The sequence below is a fragment of the Gopherus evgoodei genome, chromosome 2, assembly GCF_007399415.2.
Source record: "Gopherus evgoodei ecotype Sinaloan lineage chromosome 2, rGopEvg1_v1.p, whole genome shotgun sequence".
Lineage (NCBI taxonomy): Eukaryota > Metazoa > Chordata > Testudines > Testudinidae > Gopherus > Gopherus evgoodei.
In genome coordinates, this window is record NC_044323.1 from 60,958,075 (window position 1) to 60,970,771 (window position 12,697).

The window sequence follows — 12,697 nt, forward strand, 5'->3', positions numbered from 1 at the left end:
TAAGAAAAATAATTACCATATCTATTAGAAAGGCAGCCACCTACTTACACTTTGTTGTACTTCCCATTTGTCTTGTCTGAGTTATAATAAAATTCAGTGTTTATAACTTTTGCTTTCTGCTATACAGACTTAGACTTCCGAATCCCCTCATTTTAATCATCATCAAATATACGGACTGTAAGCTCAACGACACACCTGGTTTCTAGTAACACGCAATTCAAATGAAATAAAAATCCAAATTTCATGTTTACTCAAGTGTCCAACCTGGCAGAAAGATTACTGATTCTCTTACAAGTGTTCTGGGTTAAGAACTTCTGCACATATGATGAAATACAGTCATGTATAACTGTTAAATAAAAGTGGCTTCTTTTAGGACCAAATTCTGACATCCTTAATCAAGAAAGCTCCTGGTGACGTCAATAGAATTTTGCTCGATTAAGGTAAATTTTAGCTCCTTGTTAGTGAATTATCCCATTGGGGGAAGTATCTCAACATTCATTAAAAATCACTTCTGTGAAGCATGCCATATACACTGTTTTAACAAATTTTCTTGCTTTTTAGCGACTAGCAGTAAGACCAATTGGCATTGCTGTAAGATACTTTTAGTATTGAATTGTTTTCGCTAGTTAGCTTTAAGAAAATTTAACAAAATTTACACTAACAAAATGGAACACACACTGGAGAGCCCTCTCCACACATTGGAATATTAAATTTTTCAATTAAGACCACACAGTCTGTGTATTATCATTGTCAACATATCTGAATCAACTCAGTGGAAGAGAAAGATGGTATAAACTTAAGTGCTCTATACTGCAGTAATTCACATAAACAACAGAGCACACATACAGCAAGAAGTCAGCCTGTGGACAGTACATGTGATATTAGCAACTAGATATTTGGAAACCAACTTCAAAGTGAGTAATATGATTCCAAAAGGCAAGAGATTTTTTTTAAGTTTCCTTCTGCCATTTCAGTGCTGCAACAGCCGCCATGATATATTCATATTGTCAATGAACTTTCACAGGAAATTTCCTCCAGTAGTTTCCACCAGAATTATACTTACATTCTTTACTCATGTGGTAACTATACTCACATGAGTAAAGAAGGGCAATTACAAAACGAGAGTGTTTGATATCTGTATGGTTTAAATTTTAGAAGCTAAAGAAAGTCAGTGAACAGATTAAAAATTCTTCCCTTCTAAACAATGTTAAATTTTGAATATTTCTTATTCTAAAAAAGTAGGAAGAGAAAATGTTCATTGACCAGGCGCAACCAGTCATGTTGTCTTTGCATCCAGAACCCTCCCGCAGTGTAAACGCTAAAGATTTGTAAGCAAACAGCCCCATCCCGAAAATAAACTTCCATGTCACTTTAAACTTTAAAAAAAAAAAAAAAAAAAGTAGGGGAGGAGGGGTGGCGAGAGGGGGAAGATCAAGCCTACTTAAACTCAGGTTACTTTTCCTAAATTTCTTGTGCCGTCACAGTCCCAAAGCAGGACTCAATTCTAAAAATTCATACTCATGTAAAAGCCTTCATATGACTTTTGAAGACTACATAGGTGAAAAGAGTTTTTTAAGTTCAGATCCCATAATGAGAGAGTTGTTATATAGTATTTGTGTGTCACTCTCTCCTTTAACTGGTCCTCTAGCCTTGCTTATACCTAACAGGTTAGAATTCCTTTTTGATACCACAAATGTAGAATGATTACAGTGAAACATTAAAAGCTCAGCTTTATTCAAATTTAGTTTAAAACTAAATTATTTAGGCTAAGATTTCAAATAAATGCCTTTCTGAACACTTAAACTGAACACAACTAAAACCAAGTTTTGTAGACATACAGTGACACAACGAAATCTGGTTGCTCATGGAACACCATAAGTGCAGGTTTGCTATAACCAGAATTTCCATTTACACTTGACAATGCACTAGTATATTTTAGAACTCTCAGAGTTCACCGTGAACAAATACCACTTTTGAGTTTTAGCTACATATACACAATATGAGAGTAACATCTATTTACCAAAACAATAACAACCAGCTATTGCCAGAGGGGAAAGATCTATTAGACACATAAGGTAGACTTACATCTCTTAAAATAGCATTCCAAAAGTTCAGCTGAGCATGAAAATTAATCTTTCAAAAGTGAATATTCAACTCCAATTGTACTAATACTGAAGAAAGGAAATTTAACTATTTTGAAAAATTCTTTAGACACTAAACCATTTTCTACTTAAATAGCAAGTGGTTCATTGGGATGTAATCTTGATTAAAAGGCTTTGTACCTGAAACACTGTTCTGCATATTATTGTCTGATTGTTTTGAAATACCATGATCACAAACACTCCTCACACCAAAATGTAAAGATTAAAATAGAAACTGAAGTTCTTCTCACCTTTCATGTTTGAACATTTTAATATTTCCTAATTGAAAAATGAATTAGTCTTCATATAATTTTCATAATTTATGCTCTTGTCAAATTATGACGAAAACGCACAACTACTTCTCCACTCAAGTGTTAGAACCAAATACTCTTGATTTTGAAGAGAGCATCTTATTTTGAGCAATTTAATATATTCATAAATATATCTTTACAGAAGGCCATTTTTAAATGAGTACAATCCCACTATACCTAAAATAAAGAGGCGACATCTAACAGCAGTTGGTATGCAAACAGAAAGGGGGCTAGGGAAGATTCCTAAAGAAAACTATACAGAACACAAAGTAACTTACATTGTGTATTTCAGACTTTTCTCATAATAACTATTTTGAAGGGGAACTAGCTTTTGCAAAGTGACGAGAATATAAGAATGTGCTGTATTTTAGTTTATACTATAGATTTTCTATTGTAAACATATGATAAATATCCTCTTCTGCAGAGGAACATCCTTCAATTTGACACTAAGGCACTATAGGTGTAAAACCCATAATGCAGGTTATTTCCAGCAGCCTACAGAAATTGATTCATAATATACATAGCTACTTAAATATTAAGATAAGTAATAAACATATGCAAACTAGTTTGCATCTTGACTTGCTAATAAAGTGGGTTAAAGAAAAAAAGATGACTGTAATTAAACAGATTTTAAAAGCTGTGATAATTGTCTTAACCTGCCAAAAGCAAAACAAGAAGTTTTACTGCACAGACAGTTTTAAAAGCCAAAATGGTCCTTTCAGTAGATGAACTGACAAAAGGAAATAGCAGTTGCCTCAGTAGCAGGCTAATGTTAGATTGGAAATTACAGACACAGGTAAGCATGGAACTACTTACTACCGTCATCTCCATCCTAGCACATCACAAGTTCAATACAAGACCATGTGACATTCTACTATATGCTGCAGCTCTTTTTGAAATCTTTTGCCCTATTTAGGTAGGAAAAGGAAGGCTCACACAGAGAAACAACAACTGAATAGAAGGCCAGACAAACATATATGCTCGATAACTGGTAAAATACACAAGTAGACCCTTTAGGCTCAGGTTTAAATATATCTCCTGAACATTCCACTTGACAAAGTCAGTTTTCCGAAAATGTTGATTTCTTCAAAAGTGAGGCAGGAACAAAAGACACATTTGTATACCAGTGTTCATCAGCAGTTAACTCACAGTTTTTACTACCTATCACTTGATGCAGATTTGACAATCAAAGAATTAACTGACTCTCAGATACATGAATAGATTTTTATGTATACAGAAATTTAGAAAGCACAAAATTGAAAGAATACACTGAGGTTTTTTGGCAAAGTATTATGGAACTGTATTTCAACTTTTTGTAAATACTTGTACTGTGTACAAATCTTCCTATTCTTAGATAAAAATGAAAAGCAATTTCTTTGTTTCTGCTTCATAACATCTAATATTTTGTAACCAATTTCAATTTATTTTCATTTCTTTACCATTTTTTAGACTGGCTAACCCACAGCCTACCTGGCTCATACAATACAAAGCATTAAATACACAAAATATATCAAAGGTATGTCTACACTGCAACTAAACACCCACAGCTAGTCCGTATCAGCTGACTTGGGCCTTGGCTACACTGGCACTTTACAGCGCTGCAACTTTCGCGCTCAGGGGTGTGAAAAAACACCCCCCTGAGCGCTGCAAGATACAGCGCTGTAAAGCCTCAGTGTAATCAGTGCCGCAGCGCTGGAAGCGCGGCTCCCAGCGCTGCAAGCTACATCCGTAGAGGATGTGGAGTACGTGAAGTGCTGAGAGAGCTCTCTCCCAGCGCTGGTGCTCCGACCACACTCACACTTCAAAGCGCTGTGGCGGCAGCGCTTTGAAATTTCAAGTGTAGCCATACCCTTGGGCTCACGAGGCTTGGGCTGCAGGGCTGTAAAACTGTGGTGTAAACATCTGACTTCAGGTAGGAGCCCAGACTTCGGGACCCTCCCCCCTTTCAGGTCCCAGAGCTTGGGCTTCAGGCTGAGCCCAAATGTCTACACCGCAATTTTACAGCATATGAGCCTGAGTTAGCTGACACAGGCCAGCTAGAGGTGTTTATTGGAGTGTAGACACACCCCAATAGTCTTCTGCACCTGACACACCATACTTGCCCAAACAGCAAATTATAACACATCTAGTGACTCTCTATGCCGCCACACACTGCCTTATCAAAAGGCCAAAAGGAAAAAAAGATACTCTTTTGACCAAGAAGGGAAGCAACTTCCAAAATTGAGGCTCCACCACAGAAAATACTCTGCCACCAGGCTCCCCATATCCTCTAAATTGGGGGTATATTTGCTCCGCTGATTACTTCTCTTTTTGTGATACCTCCTAGTTGCAATCTCTTGTGTAGCCAAGTCCCAAATCGTTTAAGGATTTATATGCCAATCCCCTAAACTCCACCTAGAAACTAATCGGAAGCAAGGAAAGACTCTAGAGCACTGGAATAACATGTTCTCCATGCAAATTGCCACTTATGAAGTAGGCAGTTGTATTCTGCAACAATTTCTGCTTCTGGAAAGCCTCAAGCTGTACTCTCATGTAAGAGCACTGCTGTAGTTTTCAGGGAGTCTATTACTATATAGAAAAAAAATCTGATTTACCACTCCCTGGCCATGTTTTACAGTCCTTTAATTATGCTTTATTTAAAATGGTTCAAGTCTAGCATGCCTGCAGAGTTGAGGGTCTACAATGCTGAGGGAAAAAAAGATTTAAAGCTTAACCTAAAATTTAAATAAAGAGCCACGAGCTTTTTATAATCCATCCCACTTTAAGAGACTGCCAAAAAAAGGGTGCTCTTATGTGCACCTCTATCTCATTGTGAGAAGGCTAGTCTAGGACCTACAAAAATGCAATTTCCTATAATATAATTATCCATAAACTAGGTAAATCTATATTCACTATAACTACATACTGCATGCCACAACAAGTGGCCAAATTTATGTTTTCCACCATTAACAATAATTAACTTCCCTTAAAAAAAAACAACACACCACTATTCACATCTGCAAAAACAAATGTAGATAAGGAGGCACTAAGAAACAGGACTTGCTAAGCAGAATTTTGACTCCTAATTCCTGCAACAGATTCTCGCTCATTTTGAGCCGTTTGAGATATTCAATCACATGTGCTCCACCCCCTCCATGTAACAGACACTGAGCATAACGAACAGATCACTAATATGTCATAAAACAAAAAAGTGCTCTGTACTTGGCAATTTTATGTACTTATGTACAGTGCACTAACCCCATGTAACATTAGCATGGTGTTCTTACCCCTGCCTTATAGTCACACACTACACCAAAAACAAAAATCTACAAGTATTGCATCCCTAACTTAAAAATCTGATCACTTGAAGTATAACCACCACATACAGCTCAATCACCCCTTAGCGTTTCAGATATAAGACATGCATCCCCTCGCTCCCAACACATACACCACGTTCATGTTTAAATTATACACAAATTTTAATCCACAACTGACAGTATGAAGCTCATATGCATCTCACTAAACAATTTTATTTTAAAAAAAGGTCTATTTCATCTCAAACCAAACTTTACATTAATTGAAATTTTAGGTGAAGTATAATTAGAAGCTTATTTAGGTTTCCTGTACCAGAGAGTTACTAGTGGCAAAAATGTCAGTGCATTTTAACCAATCTGCTGTACCTCATCATTCCTTCTCCACTACCACAATTTTTTTTTTATTTTTAAAAAGGCATCAGATTAGGATTTGTTTTTAAAAACAAAGCAAGAGAGTCAGAGGTGGAACAGTATCTATCCGCACAGCTAGAAAAGTGCCTCATTAGTACCACAGTATCTGAGTTGCAAGTGTAAACTAACCATTTTAAGCTCCTAAAGAGAAAGTCACAGCAAGCTTTCCCTAAAGCAAAATAAATAATTAAAAATAAAAAAATCCTGATTTTAGGTCAAGGTCTATACATTTTTCAGGGATTTAAGAATGTTCTCAGAAATGTTTAAGGACTGACTCAATGTGCAATGCTCAGGTGGCCACTGTCAGCTCCCTACCCTTCCCCCCACTAAGCTGAACTGCACATCACACCAGTGACATCAGTGTTATCTGAATAATCAGATTGCAGCATGTACATTGCCCCTCTAGATACCAGCTGCTCTTGAGTCACAGAAAGGGGGTCCCTAAAGGGCTCCACCACAAGTGTACATATATCAATCTTGCTGCATGTTTGTTTCTCAAAACAAAATTAATGTGAAGGGTTGATCAGAACTAACAATGATCTGTGTTCTCTTGAAAAGCATGACTAGCACTCAAAATTGTTACAATGTCTTCTCCAAGTTTTGAATGAAGTGACTTAAAGTTCTGTGAAGTATTGCAATAGTCTTCCATGATTCATACGGTCTGAACGCAAAAATTCCACATTTCCCTTTCACATTCCCTTGAGATTTCAGTAGTAAATCAGGAATAAACTTTTGGCTTATGAAACAGCAGGCACCTCCCACCCAAAAATCTCCACCCTTCTTGCAAGTAATCCTTTACCAGCCCTCCCCCCAGCTACAGTTGCAATGTACCCAGCATCTGTCTTTTAACACTTCAGTAGGCATTCCACAGTACCATACTCCCAACCTACCTTTCACTGCAGGTATAAAGGTAATTTTTGCAAATGTGGGTGTGCCTGCTTCAGACAGGAATGTCCAATAAAGTTTGGAATACAGTGACTACTGGGTCTAAGAATTTCACTTTGAATAACAAACCACACTTCACAATGACAAGTCTTCTGGACACACCACAACATTATAGGAACCCTAACTGACACCACCTCTTGACCTTCCTTTCCATGATCAAGTTATGGATTACCAGCTTCCTACATTCACCCCAATACACAACCTCACCAGCCTCTGGGGGGTGGAGGAGAAATGCAGGCAAATGCAAAAATGCATATTTTTAAAAACTGAGTAGGAACTTCGCACTCAGCCGCTAAACAGTGATAAAAGGTTACTACAACAGTATACACTGAGCAATTTAAATGCACTACAAACAACTTTTGCTGTTTTTCTTACGCAGCAATAATTTGATCATGCTGTTAATTGTACAGCTATGCATGCTAAAAGAAGAACATTACCTATATTCCACATAAATTTTCTTTACTGTAACATCTATTTAACCAAACAAAACACACTGGTACAAGCTGGGCTCCATGGAAAACTAACCCTAGACTTTCAACATACTTACAAACTGGGTGGGTCTTTTGACCACCACCACACAGAATTCTCCACAGCACTGTGACTGACTACCTATTAACAACTATATTTGCCACACTTCCCATGTACAGATATACAGGTTTATTTAAAATACATCTCTTTTACAGCCATTCTTCAAACACATGTAAATAATCTCTTTTTTCTAAATTACTTATTTAGCTCAACATGTAAAGGCTTAACTTGTAAAGATAACTAGTAACTCTGGAAACATAACAATTAGACAATACTTAGAGAGATCCATGGTAGGAGGGAAAAAAAAAAATCAAACTTGTGTAGGTGGTGCAAGGGAAGTACTACATAGTTTTCAAAGAAAAGCAAGGAAAATTACTTTTGCATGGATGTTACTGAATTAATTTTAAAGTAGATTTCTACAGGCGAGAATTTTTATTTTCAATTATGAGAAATTGCAATTTAATTTTCTATTAAAAAGTTCAGAAATATTCTGATCAGACACAGCATGTTTAAATAATGTTTAATAGACACGGTTTGAAGTGGGAAATAATACTGATATTTTGGTAACTAAATATTCATAAAAATACAAATATGGGTATATATATATTTTGGAAACCTAACTTTACTCTCAAGTTTTATATAACATTTCTTCCAATAAATTACAGAATTACCAAAAAAAAGGAAGTTGTAGAAGAGAAAGTGCTAGTTCACACACAAATATGAAAACATGCCTAGCCCCAACACAAAGAACAATGTGTTTTTATACTTTCAGTTGAACTCTATTAAAAGTGGGGAAATACGCATTTAAACACATCAAAAATGATACAGAAGTTTTTCTAAACTTCATTTGTGATTATAAAATTAATGTGTTTAGAGTGGTATATATATCAGTGCACTTTTTGTATGTCCTTCAGATTCATAAATTTCTGTTTACAACTTAATTGCTATATTGGCATATATTACAAAGACTGGAATGTACTTTTGAGACTGATCAATTCCTACATTTGCCATTGTATTTTCTTCTATTTAACTCTAGTAACCTTTTAAGTATACAAGAATGTATTTAACCAGTATTATACATTCATAAAGTTGAATATATGCTACTGTAATTTGCAGTTGATACATTCATCCTGCATAACAAACAAGACTACATATTACATTAGTCTTCAAATAACAAAACTAGCCAGACACTATAAATACACAAAGACTTTCCTACTAACATTAAACCAACAAAAATCCCACAACCATACTTTCTCAAGCAAAGCTTCCCTCCACTGCTAAACAAAAAATAATCCCACAATCAGATTCTCAACGATAAAGCAACTAGTATTTACACACACCTTTTTAATCAACTGTTTGAGAAATTCTGTATTTTTTTTGGTAAAAGTTTAAGGGATGTGTTAGGAGCACTTTTTAAATAAAGTTATTTAATCTGTGAAGTATGGCTGTTTGTATAATGGAGGGCAGAAAAAAGTAAGTGAAAAGTTTGACTTATTTTGTTATTACTCTCTAGAAAACCTAGAATGCAGTATAATTTAAATATTTGTAAAAAAAAAAAAAAGCAGAATGCAATGCTCTAGGTAGTACAGAAGTACTAGTCTGCTTTGCTGCAAGAATCTGAGCACTGTTTCTTCACATCAGACCCACAAAACTACATGCTACTGAGCCCTGAAGTACTCACTTTGCAAAAATGAAACACACACACAAAGGATGCATAAATCATGTCTTTGCTAAAGAGAAATCAGCATTTCCTCATATGTCTGTACATGCCAGATCAAAACAGTAAAGAAAAATTCATCCTTAAATCTAGATGAAACTTACACTACTTAGCTATAAAACCTGCAGCCTCCAGCATGGTAGGATCAAAAAAATGTATGCATACAAGTATATTTACAAGATGCTTTTTGTTGCTGAGCAAAGCTCACATGCTTGCCTGTTACACAGTTCAAAACATTCCATTTACTTTCCTGCTAACGGCACAAAATTTAACTCTTCTCATGAATTTAAATTTTTTAATAATTATTTGTCATTCAATCACAACCGGCTTCCTCCATGAAGAGGGTTGGTTTCTGTAAATCCAGTGCAGACTGATCATGCATTACATTAAAAATATAAGGGTACAATTCTGGAATTATTTCTGATATCATGGTGGGTTTTTAGTTTAATAAAGTAGCTAATTTATCCACAAGGCAAACATAACAAGCTTTTTTTTTTTTAAATGTATTTATTTTTGTGGAAGACTGGTCATTGAGGGCAAGAAAAAAAAACCATTTACCTTTGTCTTTTAGGGACTGAATGTTCAACTTCTATGAGTTTACCATGCAGTTCCACTTTACCTGCAAATACAAATAAAATTAGGAAGAAGTGTTTTTAAATGTGTTTGAATGTCTCCCTCGCTCTCATCTCCCCACCCTTCCCAAATTGAATTTGTGGTGTTTTAAAACACCACAGGAAATTAAAAGTGCAACATGTTATCTTATTCATTAACTGGTGTTGCAGTTTGCCACTATGCTGCTGCTATCACAAGCCAAGGGATTTGAATTTTAATGATTCCGTTTAGCACAATAATTGTCCGAAGAGGTAAGTGAATGACCCTGTTTGAAAGTGGACCTCTTCCTTTATTTGAGCCATTTTCTCCAAGGGCTCTGTAATATAGATACACCAATTTCAATCGGATGAGCTGATCAGGGCCCTACAGCCTAAAGAGAGGATACAAGAGGGACTGGGAATGCTTCAGGGTTATGTGGAAATGCTTGTGTCTTCCCTACTTGCCTATTCTGGGCAGGACACCCCTCCCTCCCCCGGCTACCTCCAACGCGTCCCGCAGGGCGACAGGCCTCAATTTAAACTTCATGGCATTTTCTGGAGGGAGATGGGGGTGAAGAGAGCGCATTTCAGAAGGGCTCTCGCAGCCCCGGGAACCTCCACCCCCCTGAAGCCTCTGCAAACCGTATTAAACAGGCAGCATTACATTTTACACAAAAACAGGATGTAGAGGCAGAGAGGCGGCCTGGCTCCTGCAAGCGGTGATGGGTGCGGGAGAGGCAGTCAAAGGGAAAGCGAAATAAATAATCCCGAAGGAAGGCAGCCCTCTAGGGCCCGAGCCCTGCCAGCCCCTCCGACCAGCGCGGGGAAGGGGGCGATGGCTTTTCCCTCTCAAGTTTGGGTTACTCTCCTCCCCTGCAGGGAAAGCTACAGCATGCGTCGCCTCTGTGCAACACGCGTGAGGCTGGGAGCTTCGCCAACCAACTCCTTCCAAGTGCACCCAGAAGGCGGCTTCTGCCAAGCCCGCAGCCTGGCTGCCGGGGATACACGCTGGGCAAGAGATGCAGGGCCAAGAGCGCCTATAGGTGCGCGCTGAATGCTCAGAGCAGGGCTCGTCCGCCTCGCCGTCCCTGCACGTTATGCCGGAAGCAGGGCTCACTTTCCCCTCCACATCGCCAGCCTTGCCTTCGCACCATGCAAACATTAAATTGCATGGCCTCCCCCTCTCCAAATCGCCCCCCCCCTCCAATTCCCGGGACGCTCGCGGAGAAGCCAGGATTTTCCGTCGGGGGCGGAATGGGGGAATAGGGGAGCTACATCGTGGTAGGTTTCTGGGCCCAGGCTGCTGCCTCTTGCCCTGGCCTGTTGTGAGCGATGGCGGGGGGGAACACACCTCCTTGGCCACCTTCCCCGCCGCTAGAGCCAGCCAGCCAGCCAGCCTAGCGCCCCCCGGGCCCCCTCCCACAGCCCGCAGGGCTGCAGCGCAAGCCCCGGGCGCGAGGAGCTGCGGAGGCCAGAAGGCGGCTGGATGTCAAACGCCAACGAGCACGTTACCTGCCGGCGTGTCTGGGATCCACAGCCCCCCAGTTCCCGCGGCCAGGCACGGCACCAGCACCCACCCCCAGCCCCGGCCGCTTGCAGCCCGTGCACACACAGTCCCCGCGCGGCCCGGGGAGCCGACTCTCGCTTCGCCCCCACCTCCCTGGCAGGGAAAGGGGCAGATTTCGGGGTCCCCCTGTGTTGAACCGGCGAGGTGGGTAGGGGGAAAATCTGGGGGACAGGAGGGGACCTTCTCTATGTGTGGGCAGGAAGCAGATGGCGAGAGGTGCGGGGGTGGGTGCCCGGAGGGACTCACCTGAAAGTGCTTCGATGGCCTTCATAGCCCAGTTCTCATCGGGGCAATCCACGAACGCGTATCCCGTCTTCACCAGAAACTGCCCGCTGAAAGGGATCTTGGACTCCTTAAAGAGACTTTCCAGGTCCAGTGGGCTCACGCTCTCGCCGAGGTTGCCGATGTACAGCTTATTCATGGTCTTGTTCGTTTAAAAAAAAAAAAACACAATCCACACACGCCCAACAACTCACAGCCTCGGCTTGCAAAATAAGCTGGTGAGGGGGCTACAATAAAATGCGATGAAGGAGAGATAAAGAGAGAGAGAGAAAGCGAGAGCGAGGTGGAAAAAAAATCAGATCTGCAGCCGGAGTCCCTCCCACCCTGCCTCCCTCTCTCGGGGTAAAAAAAACTGTATCCAAATCGGAATCCGGAGTGTTTGCCGTAGGATCCGGGCGCGCAGGGGAGACGGGGGAAAAACACCCAGCTTGGGGACCAGGATGGCGGGCGGAGAGAGAAGGGGGAAAACTACTTTTTTTGTCTTGCCCCCAAGCCCGTTTAGCAGCGGCAGGCGGACTATGAAAATGTCACACTACGTGCATGCTGGCGCCGCCTCTCAATTAAAAAAAAAAAAACCCAGAGAGGAGGGTGGGGGAGTGGAAGAAAATTACTTGAATATTCCAGGTTTTTGAATGAGCCACGTGTTCAAACTACAAATCAACTTCTCACGTGAGGAATCCCAGCGCCTCAATTAGATAGTAGCTATAGCTGTGCTCTCACGCACACACTCACCGGAGGAGGAGGGACTGGGTGAGGGACAGGCAGGGAGGAGGAGAGAGGCTGGCTGCACACACAGGGACAAGTTTAGAGAGGGCTGCTGCTGCTGGGGACGAGACAGAGGGAGCTCGGGAGTTTGATGCGCGCCGGCCCTGAGCGCGTGTTCCCGCTCTGCCCCTAGTCACCACTGTTGTT

The 12,697-nt window shown here is 40.2% G+C and overlaps 1 protein-coding gene across 1 annotated transcript in view; it reads right to left on the reverse strand.

Annotated features, from left to right (window-relative positions):
* IGF2BP3 (insulin like growth factor 2 mRNA binding protein 3) overlaps nt 1–12,085 on the reverse strand; it is a 174,767-nt gene extending 162,682 nt beyond the window's left edge. Inside the window, exons 1-2 of the mRNA XM_030550773.1 lie at nt 11,750–12,085; nt 9,905–9,965 (exon numbers count right to left, since the gene is read on the reverse strand). Coding sequence (XP_030406633.1) covers nt 9,905–9,965; nt 11,750–11,924 — 236 coding nt within the window. The 5' untranslated portion in view covers nt 11,925–12,085. The remainder of the gene's footprint in view (nt 1–9,904; nt 9,966–11,749) is intronic.
* Between the last annotated feature and the right edge of the window lie 612 nt (nt 12,086–12,697).